Raw genomic sequence first — 23,172 nt, 5'->3', positions numbered from 1 at the left:
CAGACACACCAGCACAGTGTAGGGGATGCAGCAGGGCCTGCTAGGGCAGCCTGCCTTGCCTGGGAATGTGAGACCAGCAGGCTGGGCTCACCCTGCACACGCACAGCTAGGCGCTGGGGAGTCAGATGCAAAGTGGGCACAATAACCAGGCAGCAAGTGGAGGGTCAGCTGTGCTTGAAAAGCCTGACAGCACCTGTTCGACGGACTGCTGCTTCCAACCCTGGGGTGCACCGGGCATCTGGCTTAGTTTGAAAGCTAACTGTGACCTTGGTATGCAGCAGCTTTAAATAACCGTCTGCCGTTGAGAAAGTGGATAAGGTGTTATTTACTCCTTCACATAACACAATGTCACCCAATGACATTAATAGGCAGGAGGTTTAAAACAAACAAAGGAAGTATTTGTTCACACAGCGCACAGTCAACCTGTGGAACTCCTTGCCAGGGGATGTTGTGAAGGCCAAGACTATAACAGGGTTCAAAAAAGAGCTAGATAAGTTCCTGGAGGACAGGTCCATCAATAGCTGTTAGCCAGGCTGGGCAGGGATGTAACCATGCTCTGAAGTGTCCCTGGCCTCCGTTTGCCAGAAGCTGGGAGTGGACAACGGGATGGATCACTTGATGATTCCCTGTTCTGTTCTTTCCCTCTGAAGCGTCTGGCACTGGCCACGGTCGGCAGACAGGACACTGGGCGAGATGGACCCTTGGTCTGACCCTGTCTGGCTGTTTTTAATGTTCTTAACCAAACAAAAAGGCAAATAGAATTAAACAGAAAAGAGGGTGTCCCAGGGCCGCCCCGAGGATTCAGAGGGCCTGGGGACTTCAGCGGCGGGGGTCCTCCCCCACCAAATTGCCGCCGAAGACCCGGCACTGCGGCAGGGGAGTCCTTCCGCCCCGGGCCCCGCCGTGGCGGGTCTTCGGGGCACTTTGGCAGCGGGTCCTGGAGCGGAAGGACCCCCCGCCGCCGAATTGCTGCGGAAGATGCTCCGGGGGTCCGGGACCTGCAAGGATTTTCTGGGGCACGCGGAGCGAGTGAAGGACCCCGCTCCAGGGCTCCCGAAAAACTCTTGTGAGAGCCCCTGCAGGGCCCGGGGCCTGGGGCAAATTGCCCCACTTGCCCCCCCCTCTGGGCGGCCCTGGGGTGTCAGCCAAAGCAGCCCCCCCCCCAGCTCTTGGACTTGGTATATGTCATGTGAGTTCAGCGTGGAGGTTAGTCTGACCATTGTGCGTGTGACGTCCTTGTGGCGATGTCTCTAAACATGCATCTGGATGCACCATCTCCCTCCCAGATGCTTAGTCGTTAATGGTTCAGAGCGATGCAGCAGCACAGTGAACAGTGGCGCATGCTCCCAGAGTCGCTAGGTACTGCACATTAGCAACATAAAAATGGGCTAGAGCAAAGGGCTATAAAAACCAGCTCCAATGCCGAGCAGAGGCCAATGTTCTCTCCAAAGGTTTGGGAGCTTTGGCCCTTTAACAGTGACTGGTAAAGGATTAACATCCACAGATACAAATTTAAACTCCTCCCCTGGGGCCAGATTCTGCTCCGACTGAGAGGGGTGTAAATCTGGCGTCAAAGGAATTAGCGAGAGGAACCTTATCAGGCTGAATAAATTCAGGTCAAAGAGATCCAACGGGTCTGAGTCGTTTCAGGCCTGACCGTACGCTTCTCTCAGCTGGTGACAGTTTCGTTCGATACTATTGGGGATGAAGAGGGTAGTGGTGGAGCCAGAGCCCCTTCTTCCCAGTCGCAGGGGGCAGTTTTAAACAGCTGTGGTGCTTTTTGGAACGCTCACAGTTAGAGCTGAGCCCAAAGCAAACGGGGGCAGTTTGGAGCTGGACCGACACCTTTTTGGCCTGGGTCCCTCTAATCTCGGCCAACATTCCAAACCCTGTGGCAAACAGGCTGCCAGGGACCTATGCACTTGCCCTCCAGCCCATTCATGCCGCTCCAATAGCTTAAAAAGGCATGAATTTCAGCAGCATCACCACAGAAGAAAACATGAAAAAATAAATAGTCAAAGCTGACCACTAAGACCATGTACACAAATCTTCAAATTGTATTTCCCAGCAGTTCAGTGTTACAAAGTAGAGCTGCACATTTCGAGGCATATTTACATACCCTGTGTACAAGCACATTGTTTGCATATTATACAGCAGTGGCAAGTTTTGGCAAAGCACGTCCATCAAATTGGAAACTTGCTAACCATGTAACTGGCACTTGCCAGCGGAACGTTTCCTATATACACGAGCAATGTGAACTTCAGATGCATCTCAGAACAAGGCACCGGCCAGACGCCTCGCAATCCCGATGAAGATTGTCGTGCTGTTTTTGTTCTTTATGAGACTGGTGGAATACATGATAAAAGCTTTTATTTTTCCATTATTAGTATAGTATAAACAAGAATTGATCGGACAATCATTTTCTTTGGTTTTAAGGAACAGAATTAATATGAAGTTGCTACGTTTCAACTGTTTGGTTGTCAGTGGAAAGACCCCTACCCTACAGCAATACTAGGTATTCTATTGACACTCTTCCTTAGTCACTATTGGTCTTATTCTGTGCCCATCGAAGAAAGTGGCAAAGCGCCAGTTGACTTCAATGGTGCAAAATCAGGCCCCAGTGAATTTTGACCTTGAGGTTTTTCTATTTCGTGTAGATTGAAGTTATTTAAAATATGGGGGAAATGCTAATGATAAGCTAAAGTTTTGGATTTGAAAAAGAAAATTAATTTTCTCATCACCAACATCTGAAATGAACAAGCTACTGAACAATGTGTGGTGGTTTGTTTGTTTTTTGTTGTTGGGTTTGGGGTTTTTTTTGTTGGTTTTGATGTTGGTCAAAGAGAGAGGTCATGTGAGGATGAATTGATGACTTCAATTTTCTTTATGCAGCCTTCCATTTAAATACTTTCAACAAGATTATTTTGCAAGATTTCTGAAAATTGATTACTCATGAAAGGGGGAAAATGAAACTCTGTACAATGGCCAAGATTTTAGCTAATCCAGCTCAATAAGAAAATGCACTCTTGTGATGGGAAACATTTAGGGACAACGTCAGGTCAAAAATCTCCATTCAGTTTTGTAAACCAGGCACCCCCATGCTAATCATTCACGAAACCTAAAACTAACATAGCTAGTCCCATTCTTTGTTTAAAATCGCCAATGGGAACAAATGTAAATAAACAACTCCCTGAAGCAGTTGCCTCCCCATTACAGGCTTGGGCTCCTGCAGGAGAACATGCAAGTAAAATTGACTAGAAATAATGAAACTGACTAGAGCTTCCCTTGCTCAAGCTGAGAAGTGCAAAATGCAAGAAAAGCAGAAACAGAAAAAAGTCAATTAGATTTGCTTTTCAGTTTAAATAATCGAAAGTTTTAACACGATAAGGCCCAAAGGATCTGATCCTGCAATGTGTGTGATTTTTTTTAATCTGACAGTGTCCCTTTAAAAGAAGGCTTCTGTATAGTCATTCTGGAAAATATATTTATTGTCAAAATAAATAAAGGCAGAAATAGTATAATCATAGTCCCTCTTTCCACTCTATTCTAAAGGCATGTGAACAATTCAATCCAATTCTAGATGATAATTGGTGAAAATGGTTTAGCACTGAATGGTAGTTGAAACTATGAATTTTTAAAAATATTGTATTTTTTTATCCTTAAAAAATACAAAAACAGTATTTAACAGACTTTATTACACATCGGGTGGACGTCTGCTTTCTTTCTTTTCAGTCATAAAGTTAATATTAGCATAAATAATTATATTATGCAAAAGAAAAGATTTTTGTCAAACAGCACTGATCATCTCTGCATTACACAAAGTATATACAATTATAATACATGATTGGATTCCTGTTGCACGTATACTCTTTGAAATTGCACAGTTTGTAGAAAACACTTCAAACTGGTTTTTTGATGTTTTTTGTGTTTAAACAGGTAAATATTTTCAGAATAAGTATATACAGCTGGACACTGAAGTTTTGAATTAAGGTGCTTTAATTTGCTATTAATTGTATTCAGTGCATTAAAAAGAAAGCAAATTAAAATCTCTGTATTAAACTCGCCACTCAGAACATGTAATACACTTGGGGATCTGTGGTTTTGTATTGGCCTGAGCCAGCTCCGCTTTGCTTCAATGGGGGCTCCACTGAACCCTGCATTATTAAATGTTGATGCACAACATGAATTTAACAAATGAGTAATTTGTTCAATGTATCTGGTTACTATCTGGACAGGATTTTTTGTCTCTTTCTTCCTCACTGGAGAAATCTTATTTCCTCAGGCAAATCATGCACTTGGAGAATTCACATTTGGCATTTTACTGACACGTCCGCCTAGTTTGAATAATCCAAATGTTAACCTTTACTATGAGGTATCTCAAAAGTACTGTTTAGTAGCAGTAGCAGCAGCAAGAGTGCTCTGCACAAGGTCCATCCCCTCCAACTATTTTGAACACTACATTTTGAACAGACATTACCCACAGTGCGTGAGGCCATTTAAATGAACAAACAATAAATGCAGGTTTACTGTTGCTACAGCTTAACAGTTGGGAACTAGACTTTCTATGTCTTTTAGCTAGAAAGTCTCTCAGATCCCATCCATAATGCCGATTAAGAAGTTCAAGAACAGGAGATGCAATTAATCAGTGGGATTTTATACAACTCAGGCATGAAAATTAGCTACTGTAAATCTCCTGAGATTTCACCCTAATCTCACAGCTCTCACAATTAATCTGACTCGCTTGTTTTTTAGATCTGTAGCATGTCATTAAACTTGCAATCCCCAGCATAAAAAAATTAATCATAATGACCACCCCGATTCTGTTATTGCCCTTAGTTCGTTCTCTCTCTCTCTCAGATTTGCACAGCTGCCTGTGACTAGGCAGAACAGAGCTATTTAAAACCAGTTTGAAGTACCTTTTGATGCTTGTGCTCCCGTGGCATATAGCCAGCGAATAGCTTTTACTTAGATAATTTCACACAAAGGGGTGTATTCTCATCTCGATGCAAACGGAGTTCCACACCCACATCCCTCAGCATCAAGACAAACATATACTCCATAAGCTGTAAATTAATAGGAACAGGATGATAGATAGATGAGCTTCACAGGCCCTCGCTGAGGAAGCCTCATTCTAATACTTTGGCATTCTGCTCCTGTTCTGTATCTCTCTTGCGACTGGCACTTTTAAAAAATCCAAGCTGTAGGAATTAAAGAAAAGACAAAAAGACAAAACACAAAAAACAACCCACCATTACTTCAGCTGCTTATGTTGAAGTGTGTTTCTTTTAAAGGGATATTGTCAGGCAGTGAAGGGCCCACATTTACTTTTTTTGACAATAAAAAGGGTTTGGAAAATTTAATTTTGACAAAAATGGGTTTGACATTATAAAGAAAAATCCAGCGAAAAGCTTTTCAAATGGCCTGCATTTAAATTTCCTTGAAACATTGCAGCACCTGCTGGTGTTTGAAAGGCAGGAAGTGAAACTGACTCATCTGTCCAAGGTGACTCAGCCAGAAGTATCAATGGCAAAGAGTAGAATCATAGAATCGCAGGACTGGAAGGGACCTCGAGAGGTCATCTAGTCCCCTGCACTCATGTCAGAGAGTTTTTAGTTTTTCATCATTTGGTTTTAATGTGTTAGTTGATCAGTAAATGTGCTTTTTACAAAATATGATGTGGAACCCGAATGTTCCTGTTCCTTTAGAGCAGTGATACCCAGACCTCAGTAATTCAGGAGCCAAATTAATGATCCACATTACCCAAAAGAGCCACAGGAGTGTGAATTCACTGTTTCATCTACCATATACAGGAAAAGTTTTGTTATCCAGCATGTTGAGAGAATGAGTGGTGCCGGTTAATCAGATATTCTGATTAACAGAGAATGATACTGGTTTTACCAATGGAATACCAATTTCAAAGAATTAGAATGCAATCAAATGAATAAAGTATAAAATCCAGTGCAGTATGCAGGTAGTAGCACTGCACTGCAGAGGGCCTGGTTTCTTGAAGCACTTAGGTGTACACAGGTAAAGTTTTCTATACAGTAGGTTATTTCAGGACACTACATATCACTGTGGGCCGCACATGGCTGAAAATACACTTAACACTAAACCTGTACTGAACATAATTTAATCTTTGATGATCCAGAAGGTACTTCAGGATCTTGCAGTGCCTCAGGGTCGTTATTATCAACATCAATTATCATTGTAGATGGAGAAGGTGTAGGAGATTGGGCTGAATCTGTAATGACCCTATGACGCACCCTGGAAGCTGCTTTTTTGATATCAGCTTACTTGTCTTCTGCCTCTTTTGCATTGAAGTAGAGTGCAGAATGTGCAATTACATAACCTCCCGGGCAGTACGCTAGTCCCGGTTACTAAATGGAAGATTTGTATTGGGAGATATCAGAAATGCCGGTTAATAGAGCTTTCCCTTTGGTGAAGTGCCGGATAACGCAGCTTTTATAGGTGCGGCTCCTGAGCCTCCATCTGAGTATCGCTGCTTTAGAGTGAGAAATTCTTGTGGGATTTCTCTGAAGCTTTAAAAAAAAGAATCTCTGTTTATTCACTGCTGCTGGGCAGCCTGGTGGAAAAGAAGCACCTCACGTGTTCAAAGGTTTTCCAACAAAGCCATAACGCTCACTGTAGGTGCTCGGAGGGCAAGAGCTCCCAGGATGTGGCATTGGGTGTCGATGTCTTTTCCTGGGTCGAGACACAAACCCAAATTGCTGCTCTTTTGAAATGTTCACATGTGAACTGTAAATACTAGGGCTCCCTGTTCCAAACGGGGCAAATCCGGGTCCCACTGCAGTCACGGCAGTCTTGCCGTAGGCTTTTGGGAGCAGGGTTTTTGACAGACTCAGAACATTGGAGCAAAGACAGGGCAGCCTGGGCTGGATGTGCTCTGCCTGTCCCTACCCCCCGCTCCAGCTTGACAAGGAGCAGCAAAACCTGCCTGCCCACACCCGTCTGTTGAGCCAGCAATCTTACCTGCCTGAGAAGGGGCCCTCTTGGGAAGTGCAATCTAGTCAGTCATGCCCTAGTTGTGGACAAAACTTGGTGTAGGTTTATCAAAGATTTGCTGGTAAGAGCAACTGCAAGGTACCGTGCAAGCTCTGACAAGCCAAGGTTAAACCCATCCCTAAACACGGGCTCAGGAAGGGACTTCATCTCCAGGGCACATCAGGGACCTTGGGCCTTTGCAACCTTTCCCTGGAGTATCCCATGGGCATGCCAGGCGAGGGGACCTTTGTCTTCCCCATGGCCAGTGTCCGGCTGTACAATTCACTACACCCGGGGGGACTGAACGGTCTGCCCAGCTGTAAGCAAAGCTGGCACTGACCCCCAGGGGGTTTTGGTCTCACTCCACTCCAATGCTGCTTTTGGCATTGCCAGTTTGATAATGTTTATCAGACCAAATCCCTGGCAGCCGGGGACCAGCCTCTCTGCTCCTCTCTCTTTACCCAGCACTGGCATTCTGCGTGATCCTGTCCCTCTAACATGGCTGTTCAGCCTGCTCCCCTGGGGTGCTGCGTAGCCCTGCTCCCAGCCCCAGAAGCTCAAGTGGGAGGTGAGGAACCCAAGCCGGGCCCAGAGGTGAGTCTAAAGCTGGGCTGGGGAGTGGGCTGTTCTCTTCGCCTCCGCCACAGACAGGCAAGAAAGGGGACAAGGAGAGTGTGGAGGGCACTGGGGGGCTTCCTCATCTCCCTTCCAGGGCACCGGGCATCAAGCCTGACCGTGACCATTTCCAAGCCATCCGAGCAGCGTGGGTTGCAGGCTGGTTGAAGGTTTGGGGTCATATTGGGAACTCAAGTTGCCTCTGAGGCTTGTCCCTCCCGGAGGAGTCCCTTGGCTTCCAGCAGAGGGCGTTTTAGTTATCAAACTCAGGCGTGCTGTGCAGGGGGATGCACAGAGCCCGAGGGTGTGGGGTGGGGCTGGGTCCTGGTTCTGGGGAGAAGGCAGAGGCTACAGCAACATCACCAAAGCAAAGAAGGAGGCGGGTGAAGTTCTTTGGTCCGTCATGCCGGAGGTCAGAGGTCACAACGGTCCCTTCTGGCCTTAATATTGATGGGTCGATGACAAAGGAATAGTGACTGTGCAGGGAAATGGCATCAGCTTGTCCCGACCACATGAGACGTCTGCCCTGAGTGCTGGCTGGAAAATGAGCTGTGCTGTGGGGACCAGCCTTACCTTCCATAGAGCCAGGACAAGCAGCGCGAGTAGCAGGAGCCCTCCTAGCGTGCTGCCAAGGATGATCCAGATCGGGATCTGGGACTCTTCTTGCTTGGAGATTTCAAACGTTACCTGCAATAGGAAGCTGTGTGAGATGAACATACTTGGGTTTGCAGAGTGCTTCCCCCTCTCCCCGCAATTCTGCCCCCCCACCGCATGCCACTTTTAGGCCTTCTCTGCGTCTGGCATGTGCCCTGATTTCAGCTGACAGAGTAGCTTACTGGTGCCAGCCCCTAGCCTAGAGCTCTGGCTGGCCAGAACTTGCACCAGCCGGCTCACTGGTGCACACTGCAGCTTTGCCAGTGGACACCAGGGCTTTGCATTGGTGCAGCCACTCTGGCAGGTGGGTGCAGACAGCTGGAATCCCCAGGGTAGATGAGGTCTTCATCTCAAATTCAAGTGCACCCGCACGTCACTCCATCGCTTTCGAGGCAGCGGTTAGGAAGTTACAGGATCACAGGGGCTCAGGCCTGGGAACAGGCACTCAGCTCTGTCAGGCTGTGTCTGCCCTACAGAAAGGGGACATGGTACTCAACGGGGCACAGGGTCTGCAAGCGGCCTGAAACCGAATGCAATAAAACACAGTTTTTGTACCTGCCTTAGATTTTCAGGAATGACTAAACATTTCTTGCTGTCACTTGGCTGCGGGTACTACAATGTGGGTGTCTGCAGGCAGTGAGGATCAGGCTAACAGGGGACTTGCCTGCGATGGACAGACATCTCTCTAGTCCCTTTGCAGAGCCTGTAGCAGCCCAGGACGGCTGGCAGGGCTACTGGTTAGAAGATGAAGCCTGCAGCCAGCAGAGGGCAGCAGTGCTCCATTCTTTCTGGGCCCAGCTGGGAACGCAGTGACCTGGTGGGTGCAGGAGTCTGGCTTGGCTGGATCTGCCTCAGACACATCCGCACACAAACCCCACGGAGAGAGGAGTCACGTGTGAAAACGCTCCTTTTGGCCACATTTTCAAGCTTTGCTCTGCGACCACAAGGGCCTGACACCTACTTTGTTTTGCTCAATGACAGCTGAGATTCTCATGGAATCACAGGACTCCAGGAGCTGGAGGTTTAAGAAAACCACCAAATGCTGTGAGAGCTGCAATGAAATCATGACAGTTGGCCACACTGGAGTTTGCCCTGTGGGCAGGTACGTGACAATGCTGCTGCAGCCAACCTCTGAGGGGAGGGCAGCTCTGAAGGCTGACAGAGGGCATGGACCCTCCGGAGGCAAGCGTGGATCATCCATCTCCTGGGAGCCTGGCATGGAGCCTTCCAGCCAACCCTGCCGTGGCTCGGAGCCTGGTGGGAACAGGGAGCACGGGCGGCTTGCACAGCAATGTCCCTGCTCCAGGCAGACCTCCCCCTGCCAGGGGACCGCAGCCTGGCGTCTGCTGTTGGAACTGTGGGGCTGAAGGCAGTGGATGAGGCCCTGAGCCTAGCGATCAGGGAATTCCTGCTCTCCCCAGCCATTCAGCTCCAGAGACGCAGTTCAGCCAGTACAAACCAGCCGCCCCACGACAGCTGTTTGGATAAAGCCCCTTTGAACAGAAGAGTCTCTCTGGAGGCCACTTCGTTGCCCCGCTTCCTCCGCCCATCACTCTGGGCCCTCTGTCCTACCTGGCAGTCCCGGGCTGGGGACCGGGTGTCCTCCACCAAGGGTGCTTGTCTGTGGAACTCCCTCTTGGAAGAGACCCTGATGGGCTGCTTTTAGGACACACCGCATGACCCAGTGGCTTCAAGTGGCTTCGCCTGGACTATGTGGAGTCCTCTGTTGCACCTCCCCACATCTCTGAGGGTACATTTGCGCTGCCAGTAAAGGGGCGATGGCAGCTGTGGCCAGCATACCCACGACAGCTTTAATCTAGCGAGCCTGGCTGAAACCGCAGTGACGACATGGCAGCCATGCGAGCGTGTGCCCAGGGATCTGGACGGCCTCCAACATGCCACTGAGCCTTCACTGCTATACAGCCCGGGCTGCAATCCCATCGCTAACTGCAGCGTAGACGGACCCACGCGGTGTCACACGTGAACTGATCGCTGCTGCTGCTGCTGCCGGCCATGTCGCTTCCCCTCTGCCAGACCCCTGGGTCTTCTGGGGCCTGGCACTTGATCCAGTTGGTCTCTAGTTGATTTTTAAAAACGTTTTGCCCCTTGGCATTATTGTTTGGTGCCACCAGCCGCTGTGTCCTGGAGACACCGGTGCATTTGGGCTCCAGGGGCATGTGGAGATCCCCAAATAACTCAGAGAAACCGGCCGCGAGGGTGAAATAACTGGAGATCCCCCAGCCTGCCCTGCCGCCCGGAGAACAGAGCGGAGGAGAGTTGGGTCCGACAAAAGCCATTCGTGACGTGCCTGAAAAACGTCCGCTCAAGTGCAAATCAACAAAAGCAAAGAAAATACCTAAAACCCCCACATGCGCTCGCAGCCTGGAAGTGGCTAAGCAAACTGAGGGATTCCAGCAGATACATTGGCCTCGGACCTGGCTGCAACATTCTTTGCTTTTCTGTTTTGTACGACACTCCTCAGTATCTGAGCACCGGAGGGGCTTTCACAGACCTTAATTCTCCCCTTTCTCCAATCACCGGGGTAGGACGGGTGGGCCCGTGGGCGTGGGAGTGTATGTAACTCGCCTCTCCCCCAGTTTCCTCCTCTGCTGAGCTGGGGGATGGGAAAGCTCTGGTAGTCTGTCCTGGGCACCGTGAAATCAGTGGCCAGTCTCAGCTCCGGCTGCAGCTTCCCCTGATTTCATCCTCGTAGCTGAGAGCCCCGTCGGCAGGTTGAGGGGTAGGGAAAGGTGGCCCCCGAATCCGCCTTATTCTGAATCCCCAGCTCTCTCCGGCAGCCTGCCCACCCGGCCGGGCTGGAGTTGCTCTGATTCCTTTTCCACAGTAGCCAGATGCAGCCCAGCTCCGCTTAGGGCTTTCTCCATCCCCTCCCTTCTAATGCAAACATCTGCACTCCCATCACTGGGGAATATAGTCTAGAGCTCAAGCAGCTCACCTGGCGACTGGGGTCCTCTTCCCGAAAGATGAAGGGGCTGCGAAACCGTCGCTGCAGAGCTGCATTCGTCGTGAGCTTCAGGGACCTGAACTTCAGCTGCAGAGACAGAACAATGGTGAGAATTGGCCCCAGGCCCGGCGTGAACATAGAATGTAACACTGAGCCAGGGCAGGGACGTTCCAAAGGGCAGCTGCAATGGAAGGGGACGTGAGTGCCATGCAGTGCAGCGATGGGTTGGCTGGAGCAAGAGCCCTGGGGACTGACACCCTGGCTCTCTGCATGGGACAGGCAGGGGCAGGACAAGTGTCCTCAGCCCAGCCAATGTGCCCCATCATAATCTAGAGGAGCCACCTTTATGGGCAAGAGGATTGTCAATGCCTGCCACGGTGGGTCTTGTGGGGTGGGCACCATCCACTGGGACCAGGCCAGAGACCACCAAACATGTAATACAGGCCACTGAATGGCCATCAAATGGCAACAGCTTTTGGTCATTATGGGCCCCCGCTGGGTCCCCGCTGGGGCTGTCGAGGTGCAAGGCTCATTGCTGACCCAACTGCAGGCGCCTAGAAGCCACCCCCAGAAAATGCCGCTGTTCACATTCCCTGAGACAGGTTCACCGGCCCCTTGGTGCACCCCAGTGAGGCTGGACCCTGCCGGTTAACGTGAGGGGCTGTAATGTTGGGCGAGGGACCAATCTGGCTGTCCGAGTTGCCCTTGCTGATGAGCCCGGCAGCTAGGCTGAAGGTGAAGCAAATGGGATCTGGTGTCACCTCCATTTACCTGCTGCATCATGGGGAATGACTATTAGCTGTTCAGTGCTGCTCCTCCTCCCCAGGTGGGCATCCCAGAACGAGGGAGTTGCGTGGGGCATAGGAAGGACTGGGCCATACCCCTGCGCTAGCTCTGAGTTCTGATCCTCCCTATGCGGCCTTGGGCCGGCCCGGCCGCTGCTGTAGCTCAGCAGAGCTTTATTGACATCAGTGACCCATCGTCTCTATGGGACAAATTCAGACCCGGGGTGAGAAGGGGAATCTCTACTAACGTCATAGAATTGGGCCGGTTCACGCCAGCCATGAGGTTAGCCCTAGACCTCAGCCTCTACCCACCTCCCAGGGGTGTTGGATTAATTAGGTAACGATGGCAAAGCACTTGGAAGAAGAAACGGGCCGTGTAAGGCTCAGTATTACATTCTCCATGGTGAGCTGCCTCCGGAGATTGCGGATTAGGATGGAGGGTTAAATGCAGCTGAATAAATTGTCTGCGAATGCGAGAATCAAAACGCACGCGTCTGTGCTCGGGAGAAAACCAGTCTGTTTGCCCTGTAACGCTTCACCGTAAGGCTCTTTCTGTTTGACGGCGGCTGCGGCACGGCTCCGGCTGCTGTACTTACTGCTTTCAGTGACTCCAGCCACAGATTGCCACGTAAGTGAAAGTTGATTTCTTCATTGGATGCTAATTTCACATTACAGTCAATGGACACGACATCTGAGTTACTGTGGTTCTGAAAAAGCAGATGTTTGCATGTCACTGATGTTCCCTTCACATGTGGCCAAGGCGTCTCTTCTCTTTCCGGATAGCGCAAAATTAAACAGATATACCTCCCTCCTCCCCCCACCAGACTGGTACTAATGAAAAGACCCTGCAGCCCAGCAATGATTGGCTCGTTTCACGCTCGGGGAGAAAAAGGGAGGTGGAAATATTTTTTGGCCATAAGCAAGAACCAAAAAGGCTGAAATCAAACAGCAGCACTGAGAGCCCGGGGGGGGGGGGGTTGCCCCATAATCCTGGACGTGAACGGTCTTGGAGTCAGTGCGTGGAAGAGGGAGGGGTGAAATCTGACCCCGACTCTGAATTTTACTGTCTCATTATTAGGATTTGATTCTATGCATTGCCACAGGCTCCAGAGGCCCTGAAAGGATAAGGCCTTGCCCTGTCGCCATATTGTAAGGCCTAAGGCCTTTGTCTGCAGCCCGATTAGGAGTGCAGCAGCCATTAGCTGAGAAGCAGGAAGTCACATCCCCACATTCCATCTAAATGACATTAAAACAATGTCCTATCCGGCTGTTAAGAAGGAGACACCGTCCTAATAGCACCCACCACCACCAGATAAAGAAACGGATCTCGAGATGGTTAAAGAAAATGTAGTTTGATGGCAGCCTGTCTGTCGAGAAATCACTTCTCAATAGTTGTGGTTGTGAAATCCTCATTTCTTTATTGTTTTGTCATTATGGTCCCCACTTCCCTATCGTTTATCTGTATGGTCTCTGCCTGGGTCTTTAATTGTTTCGGTCGGTTACATAATACGTTTTGCTGGGTGTAAATTAATTAAAGTGGTGGGGTGTGATTAGGATGGATAACTTTATTACACTATGTTAGGATTGGTTAGTAAAACTTTAGTACAATGATTGGTTAAGGTGCAGCTAACCAGGACTCAAGTTTCACTCTATAAACTGGGGTCCAAGAAGGAGACCAGCAGAGAAGGAAGAGGGAAAGACCTGGAAGAAGAAGAAGAACTCACCTCCAAGACTCAGCCTAAGATCAAAGCTGGTAAGAATCCTCTGCATGACCGTGACATGCAGCTACCAGAATCCAGACGAGACCGACCCTGCCTGGCCAACAGGGAAAGTCCGCCTGCCTGATCAGGATTGGTGAGCATGGCATTGTATGCTTAGCATGTGTATTGTGCTTGGTAATTGTTAATACACAGAGGAGAAGGATATTACTTTTCACTGGTAAAAGGTGCTGCAAACCCGCAGAAGGTTACGCCCTGAGCCCTAGGAACTGGGTAAAAGTGGGTGCCCCTAGAGTGTGTAACAGAGAATTTTGTGCGGTAACAGCCCCATTCAGGATCGGGGCCCTGTTGTGCCAGGTGCTGTACAAAACACACCGCTTGTTATTTGTCGATAAAGGGCCTGGGGCCTGCTCTCATTGATGTGAATGGGAATGTTGCCAGTTTCAAGGCGCGGTGGATCAGGTTCAACCTGCCCTTCACTATACGGAACATGGAACAAACGAGATCCCTCCCCTAAGTGGACAAACCCTACAGAGGGAGGTGAGGAGGAAATGGATTAATTGCACAGTGGTTACATGGAGCTGAGCAGTGCTACAAAAAGGCACTGACAGGGAGGAGGAGAAAGCTGAGAGCAGAGATGTAGGCTAGCGCAGGGCAGTGCAGGGTCTGGAAGGAGGAGAGAGTGAGGAGCTCCCATCTGACGGGGAAGACAAGATGGAGCCCATGGACGGTTCTGATTTGTACAATGGGCTGAACCAAAGCCTCCAGGCAGTGGGGGGTCTGGGACCTGGATTGGCTCTTTCAGCTTGAGCCCATCTCTAACCAAAATCAAACACATCCCTGGAAAGAGTAGTTTCGTCACCATCAAAACGGCTTTCATGAAGTGCACCTGATCCAGCAGCCCTGCACTGCCCTGGAGGTCAGCAATGTGATGCTTTTGGCACGTGCCTCCGAAGGGGAGAGACAAGGTCTGTGGGTGGACTGGACGTTGACCTCCTGAATAATGGGCGGCCTTAACGGAGAGACTGACCCTGGCCATTCTCACAGCCAGGAGGCCTTCCCCGGAACTTGTGTGCATACAGGATCACCCTCTCCCTTCCGCCCTTCCTTTCATTCAGCCCAAGGGTCACGCTATCTTTAGAGACGTGTCTCAATCGCAAAGACAGAGCGGGAGGGCTTTGGAGACAGATCCCAGACAAGAGAGTTGGGAAAAGCCGATGCAAATGGCATACCAGTTGTAGGTTACGGGAAAGGTCCTCCTCAGCGGGTGTCCTTCTGTAATCAGTGTTGTTTCCCCAGATATTACACGTCGTGTTTTCCTTCAATGGGCAAAAGAAATTCAGTTAAACATAAAGAAATTCATGTTAAAACTGACCCAAAGGAACTAAACAAACACCTCCCCCGCCCCCGGCTTTCCATATTTGGGTTAGTTTTATTTTTGCTCTTCCACTATACAGAGTCCAGGGATGGGTCTGTGACAAGTGTCACAGAAGGCTGGGTTCTCTATCTAGAGCCTCTCCTCTAATCTAACGTGTCTAGAACAACAAAGCATGGACAAGTTCTCTCTCAATGGGTCCAGAGTTTTACTGTTATCCATTCACATCCGAACATGGACCCAAATTTATTCTCTAATTACAGCTACTGGATGAAAACAACACCACATGGTCAGTGGTGGCCACGGAACAAGCCTCTTAGCACATTAGGTACCAAATGTTACAGACCTTCGGGCATGGAAAGCTTAGCCCTGAAATCAGAAGTTAAGAAGGAGCATCTGAAACCCAAGCTGTAATGGACAGCAGGTGGCTTTCACTACTAGCAATTCATTTTTAATTAACACGTTTAATATATTTTTAATTAAAAGGTTAATTAAAAGGTTAACAACTCTCTTCAACCCTGTCTAGTTCACAGAGTTATTTCCAGGAGCTGTTCCATTGCTGGAGACAGTTGCACTGAAATGAACCAGCTCTGAGTAAGCCCTTTGGGAGAGCTCGATTCACAAGTGGCTTTGAATTCAATTTCACAAGTTTCTCAAGGATCACGGAATATTTTTTCTTTTCTACTAAGGAAATTCATCCCGGGGGTGAGGGTGGGAGGCAAAGTCCCAGAGTGGAAGACAAATTTGTGCCCTCCCAAGTGCATATGTTCTATATCAGTAATACCTCCCACCGACTGGGACATCATCAGAACTCTGTCCAGTGTGTGATAGGGCAAGCGTGCCAGGGCTGACACTGTAGAAAAAGGTATTGAAGCTAAAATATCCACTGACACACCGTCTCTGAGTCAAGGCTGTCTTTTCTTAGAGACAGTGTGAAACGTGCTCCATTGCAGAGGGAATATTATACACAAGGTCCCCAGTGAGCTGCCACGAACTCTCTCTCCACTTTGAGGTCATTCAGATTCCAGCAGATGTCCCAGTCAAAGCATCATTATTTCAAGACCTGCAAGAAGTCATTAAATGCTAGTGGGAGGTTTAGTTCTTACAAGGTGCAGGCTCAGACCCGTGGCTTGCTACCACTTTCCACTTTCCCAGCCAAATGAACGTGGAAGGAAGAAGTCCATGAGTGTACAGAAGAGCCAAAGAGTTAAATAATTGGGTCAGGTAAGCGAGAAGATGACTATTAACACTCAAGGTGAATTGACAGCAGGAAAATAATTACCCGCTACCAGGATATGAATATAACAGCATCTACCAACGTTCTAGAGCACATGAAGGTATGTCCCCTGGCTATATATGGGCTATATATGAGCTATAGCCTCATTCTGCTGCCTGCTGTGAATCCCCATGGACTGGGTGCTTAAGCATTTGGGAAGCCCAGAGTAGCGCTGATAAGAGATTTGATAAAGGAAATATTTCAAATGGCAGCGCCTCGAACCATTCCAAAAGTGGAAGTCATCAGAACTGCTACCTGATCCACAATGAAATCAGTCAGCAGCAGAAGGCGATTCCCTCCTCTTGTGGCTACTGGGATTGTGATTTTGATAGTCACGCCGTCGACAGGAAAGAACCCCAGATTGTGCAGCTGTTAACATGGAAAGGAGATTGTTTTAACGCAGGGAATCAGCATTCGAGAAGCGTTACCTTTTTGTACTAGGTAAGAAAGAGCAAGTTGTCAGTTGCCAGCTCTTTGCTCAGGGATAACTGGTGGGTTTTTTAGTGAGATGGACCTAAATGGGGACACTATGTTTTTTATCAGGTGAGGCAATCGGTTGTTTTACTGAGGTTGGTAGTAAAACCTATCACCTCTCTCTTTTAGGGCCTTCTCTGGCCCCCATTACCATGAGGTCTGGTCGCCGTTAATGGACTGTCCTTGTAGCGCCCCCAAGAGGTAGGGAAGTGCTATTCTTCCCACGTTGCTGACGCTCATTGTAGCACAGACGGTGTCTACACAGCCCATGGCAGTGAGGTGCCCACCCTGGGCCGACAGCGCTACCATGCTACAAACAGCCCTGCAGATGTTGCGGCTTGGGGTGGAGATTGGGCTCTGAAGCCTGGCGAGGGGGCGGAGCAGAAGTGTGCTGGGATGAGTGGGGAGCAGGCTTTCCAAACCACTGGCCTCCAGCGTGTGGAAAATCTGCCCCAAAAGCAGTGCGGTGCCAGGAGGGCTGGTGTGAAGGGGGCCATTGGGTTAGGGAGAACTCATTTCCAGAGGGAAGCAGCCACAGCTTCCTCCAGGAGATAGGCTTTATCCTGCCAGATCTTTGCTTCTCACGTCTTTCGGCGATGACAGACATCGCGAGCCGCAAGAAGCGATTCAGGTCAGACATGGGCACCGTGTACCAGTGGTGAGGCTGAGCCTCTGCTCTGGCCTAGGGGCATGCAGCCCTTGTCAGAGGTGGCCCAAAGCTCAGCCAGGGCTCCCCTGATCTTGAGGCGGTGTGTGCCAGGCCAGTCCCCCTTGTGCCAGGTGCCAGCACCCAGGCAGTGTCCTGGCTAATTTAAGAGCCTCATATTGATCCATGGGCATAGAAAAGGGAAGTATTTTGACCCATCACTTGAAAATGTTGCCTTACCTTAAATGTGCAATTAAAGGGAGGGCCGATGCTGTCGTACCTCTCCAGGGAGCTGTTTGACTTGATTTCATAATAGTCCAGACTTGAACTCCTGTCGTGACAACGAATGAGAGCGCGTCACTTCTCCACAAAACAACCAATCAGAAACAAGAGGACCCGTCATTCATCAGCCAGGAGCTGCAGCAACCTAGCGTTTAATGGTACTGAACGCTCGAGGGATGGCAGAGGAGCACAGGGGCCGGGTCAGAGTGAGGTGCCCGGGCAGGACTGTGTGGACAGGCTCCCTTGGCACCTTGGTTTGCTAGACTCTAGTTTCACCAGCAATAAATTCACTGGCAGAGTCTGAATAACTGTAATACAGGAAGCTGGTTAATTATTCTAGCTAATACATATCATAGACAGGGCCCAACGCTGCAAGAATTCTGGAGGTTGATATCAGTGGTGTGTAAATATAAATCAACTAATCAAATAACCATTTAGAAGCTGAACCCCAGGAAGGAGCCAGCGCCGTGTGACCAGCCAGCTCTGCAGACCACAGCTGAGGAATCTCTGCTAGCCGGTGTGCAGCTCTGCACTGTGGAACACATTCACTGGTGCGTGTGCGCACTGGTACACAGGCACAAAGCCTTTGGCCAACAAATAGCTTACAAAGGCTTTGAAAAGATTCCTCCTTTTTTGGTGTGACCAGACGGTGACAGTTTCGTTCTCTGTGCTTGTGGGGTGGTTCTGGCAGTTGCATCTTTGCTGCAGTGAAAAGAAACAGTTCCATAAATCACAAGGAATAAAGTGACTTTGTCTGCTGGGCCCCACTGGCGGGAGTATAAGAAATCCCAGAAAGATTCCAAAAATCTGGTAGAAATTACAGCCCGGATAGGGGCAGCCACAGAATGTGCTCATATATGCTGCGTTTTTATAATCGTGTAAATAAATTGTCAGCTGAACTTCAGCTCACTTTTCTCCTTGAACTATGCATTTCCACCCAGGAGAAACATTTTTTTAACATGATGCATAAAATCCTCTGCACATTCCCTTGCAATCATTGTTTTTTGGTGGGGGTGAGATTATTTTAAAGCCAATGACTAAGAGTCCAGACACAGGGATGTGAAGTCACATCAGAGGTTGATAATACATGCTAGGAACATTATTGTGTCCAGTAAGTAGTTTTTCCTCTTAAAGAAATCACACTCCCACATACTTAATAACACACACGTTTGTGTGTTAAAACATTATGAAACGCCCATCACCTCACTGCTTTTTACAATCCATTTTTACATGTATCCACTGAGTGCTATAGGCAGCACAGTGGGATTATTGCCAAGGGACTCTGGTTTGATGTTCCCTTCATATTTTTTTTCTAAACTGAAAACCAAAGCTCAAGTCTAGCCTGCAGTAGCGGAAAGCCGAGCCCTTTCGGAAAATAGTTAAGCTGTCACCAAGACAACTTAAAGTGATGCTTTTCTATGGGAGCCACAGTAAAGGCAGTGGCTTTTCGCTGGCTATTGTGGGAAAGCAAATCCATCCAAGCTGCTCTGGGGTTATGGCAGTGGAACTGCTGTCAGAATAGGGTTACCATGTCGCCTTATCTTAAGGGATGGCAACACCCCCATAAGCACGGAGTCCTGACGCCCAGCTCTGCTGCTCTACAGATAGCAGTGTCGATGCTCTGGCTGGAGCCCGGGCGTGGGGGAAGGGTCTCTGAGCCCAGGCTCCAGCCCAGGCCTGAATGTCTACACTGCTGTTTTTAGCCCCTCAGCCCACATTCCCCCCGCCTCAGTCAGCTGATCTAGGCTCTGGGATGTGCTGCTGCGGGTTCTTTATTGCTGAGAACATGTACCCATAGGTACTTATATGGTGCCCATTACCACAGTATCTGAGTGCTTCATGATCTTCCGTGTTAGCCTCACAAGAGGCTAATAGGCTCTGATTTTTAAAGCTACGTAGGCAGATTTTTAAATGTCTTTGGGTGCCGAACTCTCATTGATTTCAGTGGGAATTAGATGCTTAATACATTAAAAAAAATCAGACCATTAATGACTTGGCCAAGATCACAGCAGAAACCTTAGGCAGAACTTGAACTTGCAACCAGAACTCCTAGACTAACACCCTAACCACTGGACCATCCTTCCTGTCTGAGCCACCCTGCTCTCTCCCAAAGACCATTTTAATACTCTCTAGTGAACACCCCCGCGGGTTGGGCTACGCATGGTTTCAAACCTGTGGCACGTGAATGTAAACCCGGCTAGTGAATTTTAAAAACGGGTCACGTGGCCAGGGCTTTAATGGAACCCAAGCCAAACAGAGAAGGGGGCGTTCACCTTTGGGGAGCTCTGCGGTGGCCGACTACTCTGTGCTGCTGGCACATAGCTGCCCAATAGCTGGCTCGCCATAGGAAAAATTCCTCACAGTGGTGCCAGAGCAGCAGCTCCTACACTACCCTTACTGCAGGGGTTGGAGTCACTCCAGGCCTTCTCTAGGCCCCTGGCTGCCACAACAGCTCCTTGGAGCCATTTGCAGCCACTGTACATTAGAACACCCTGAAGACTGCTCTGATTTATGCTGGAGACTGGCCCAGATCAGGGAGCACTCGGGTGGCCACCTTTCTGCCTCTCCCTCTGCTGGGCTGCACCGAGTGCTCCTGGGCTGAAGCAGGGCAGCTGAGCATTGACAGAAAGAGTTCACCAGTGCTGTCCTGCAGCGTGTTTATAGCTGGCATCTGTGGCCGGTCCTGGGCGTCGCACCCATACTTTACAACGAGGATTGTTTAAAACAAACCAAAGGAAGTATTTCTCCACACAACGCACAGTCACCCCGTGGAACTCTTTGCCAGAGGATGCTGTGAATGCCAAGACCATAATAGGGTTCAGAAAAGAACTAGGTAAGTTCATGGAGGACAGGTCCAACAATGGCTATTAGCCAGGATGAGGTCCCTAGCCTCTGTTTGCCAGAAGCTGGGAATGGGCGACAGGGGATGGATCACTTGGTGATTCCCTGTTCTCTTCATTCCTTCTGGGGCACCTGGCATTGGCCACTGTCGGAAGACAGGACACTGGGCTAGATGGACCTTTGGTCTGACCCAGTATGGCCGTTCTTATGGTCTTATGAATGCAATCAATGTGTGTTTTCAAAAATGAACATTCACATTACATTTCCTTTCATGTGCAAACTAATCCTTTTCTCTCATTTATACTGTATTTACCACACTGTGAGTTAGTCTTTTTCAACAACACATGACTTAAAAACATTTAAAACCCACAATCCAGATTTTAAATAATATACAAGTCACTCGTGTTTAGATTGCTTTCCCTTCCTGTGTGTAATCCACATGCCATATGGAATATATCTAATCAGGATGCTATGAAATATTGCATGAGATCTATTTAGCAGGGCTCTGGGGGGTTTGGCTGGAAGAATGAATTGAACTGGAATGTCGGTGAGTTATCACCTTGGCCTCATTTATATCTGTATTCCAGACCGCCTCACAGTAGAAGAAAACTGGACCGTAATCTTTAAATGATAATGTAGCATAATGACATCATTGGAAAGAGTTTCACCTTGGGAGGAAAGTAGGAATCTAAACACCCCAGAAACCCAAATTGAAATTACTTATTGGGAAAAAGAAGCCAGTAAGAGTGTGTTAACTCCTCCACTGCAAACTATCACTGTCAATCTGTGGCCTGCTTGGGAAGCCGGGTTACGTGGAAATCACTGAGGTTCCCCTCTGAAACAAGTGGAACAGCTGGAACACTGGTGGCACTAGAATCGGTAGGGAAAGCCTGGCCCTCTCTGATACAATGGATCCTGATTCAGACAGACGCTGTGCAGAGCTGGAGCTACAAAGTACTGGCCACATCATGTGCCAGTCAGGAGTAGCACTCCAACGCTCTCTTGGCAAGCAGAAAACCCGAAGCCCGGAGCCCTGAACGGTAGCCCCTTTGATGCTACCAAGCAGAGTCGCATTTGTACCATTAATATTCAATCCAGACCAGCACCACAGCAAAAATCTCCTTTGCAGACTTCTCTGAAGCTTGGACTACGGCCCACTCCAGATGGGGCTTCTTTTCCAAACAGGCTAAGGAAATGCCCTTCAAACAACTCTCAGCAAGGAGTGCCAGAGGCACTGCTGATAAGGAAAACTCCTGCCCCAGGTGACCGAGGAAAGGAAAGATACCACAGTAATAGCCCAAGTGCCGAGCTCCCAGAAGCTTGGATCATTGTATGGGGGGTCGTTTGACCTTGTACAGTCCAGGCATTGGGTCCTGCAGGGCTCACCCACTGCAGTGATGAGCACCGTGTCAATGCTCAGCTAGGAGTGGGGTGGATCCTTTCTGGTATCTGAGCCTCCGGGTCAACTCCATGGCCACCCAGGGCTTCCCACAGCTCCCTCACAGAGATCCGCCCCTGTTCCCTCCCCTCCCCTCCAAGGGCCTGACCAAGCTCCCATTGGAGGCAATGGCTACACACTCACTGACTAGTCTGGTACAGGATTAGGCCACAGGAAGGCAGGTGTGGGGAGACCCTCCTCCAAACATTTCCATTCACTGTCCACAGGCTTTTCACCAGGGTGTGGTAGGAGGCGACCCCAACCCCACTGGGGCTCCCTGACGCCCAAAGGCACCGCGTGGTGAGATGGGCAGGGTGAGATGGCACCACAGAGCTAGCTTGCAACCCCCACACTGTGCAGAAAGGAGTATCTGCATGGAGGGCACCCTCTGTGAGCTGCCCACAGGGCTTAGGCCAAAACAGTGTCACTGAGCACTTACTCAGTCAGTGGGGACAGCGTGGCCTAATGGCTAGAGCACTGGACTGGGACTCAGCAGACCCAGGTTCTATTTGTGGCTCTACCATCAGCCTGCTGGGTGACCTGGGGCATATCACCGCATGCTCTGTGCCTCAGTTTCCCCATCTGTCAAATGGAGATGAGGCAACTGAAATCCTTTGTCGTCGTTGAGCTCTGCTGATGAAAAGTGATGTCATTGTATAGCACTGTAGTATCAACCACTAGCTAATTATTCCTCCAAACACCCCTATGAGGCAGGCGAAGTAAACGTTACCATCTTCCTTTTACAGGTCAGAAAGCCGATACCCAGAGAGGGACAGGGGCTTGCCCAAGGCCAAGCAGCTAATTTGGTGGCCAGGGTTCGAATTCAGAAACTCTTGACTCCCAGCCCTCTGCTCCATGCCTCTCAGGCCGTAGCGCAGGGTCCCTGCCGGAGTCCCAGTTTGCCACTGAATGGGACTTTACAAACACGAAGCCAGCGATTGTCTGAATTCCCACAGGGCCCTGAGGCAGCAGCACGAACTTCCTACCCTTCTTGCTGTTGGGTAACAGGGAGGCTTTCCCCGCCCAGGCCGATTGCCATGACTGAATCAGCCCGTCCATACAGCTCACCCACTTCGCTGCGTCAGTGCGTCTTCGCCCCGT

The 23,172-nt window shown here is 49.3% G+C and overlaps 2 protein-coding genes across 9 annotated transcripts in view; one reads left to right on the top strand and one right to left on the bottom strand.

The window, feature by feature from the left end:
- The window catches only part of ITGA11 (integrin subunit alpha 11), a 241,719-nt gene that overhangs the window by 8,539 nt on the left and 210,008 nt on the right, over positions 1 to 23,172 (bottom strand). For 5 of the 8 annotated variants that reach the window (XM_039492637.1, XM_039492639.1, XM_039492635.1 and 2 more), the window contains 7 exons: positions 17,751 to 17,841; positions 16,646 to 16,759; positions 14,972 to 15,058; positions 12,618 to 12,728; positions 11,228 to 11,323; positions 8,191 to 8,304; positions 2,070 to 5,063 (listed from right to left, as the gene is read on the bottom strand). In XM_039492637.1, the coding sequence (XP_039348571.1) occupies positions 4,962 to 5,063; positions 8,191 to 8,304; positions 11,228 to 11,323; positions 12,618 to 12,728; positions 14,972 to 15,058; positions 16,646 to 16,759; positions 17,751 to 17,841 (715 nt within the window). In that variant the 3' untranslated portion in view covers positions 2,070 to 4,961. Of the gene's footprint in view, positions 1 to 2,069; positions 5,199 to 6,990; positions 7,040 to 8,190; positions 8,305 to 11,227; positions 11,324 to 12,617; positions 12,729 to 14,971; positions 15,059 to 16,645; positions 16,760 to 17,750; positions 17,842 to 23,172 lie in introns of those variants that run through there. The other 3 variants (XM_039492640.1, XM_039492638.1, XM_039492642.1) reach the window with 3 other exon arrangements.
- FEM1B (fem-1 homolog B) overlaps positions 1 to 23,172 on the top strand; it is a 120,278-nt gene that overhangs the window by 58,043 nt on the left and 39,063 nt on the right. The window lies entirely within an intron of this gene.

Source organism: Mauremys reevesii, linkage group 10, assembly GCF_016161935.1.
Source record: "Mauremys reevesii isolate NIE-2019 linkage group 10, ASM1616193v1, whole genome shotgun sequence".
In the NCBI taxonomy this organism is placed as follows: Eukaryota; Metazoa; Chordata; order Testudines; family Geoemydidae; genus Mauremys; species Mauremys reevesii.
This window is presented reverse-complemented; position numbering and strand designations above follow the sequence as displayed.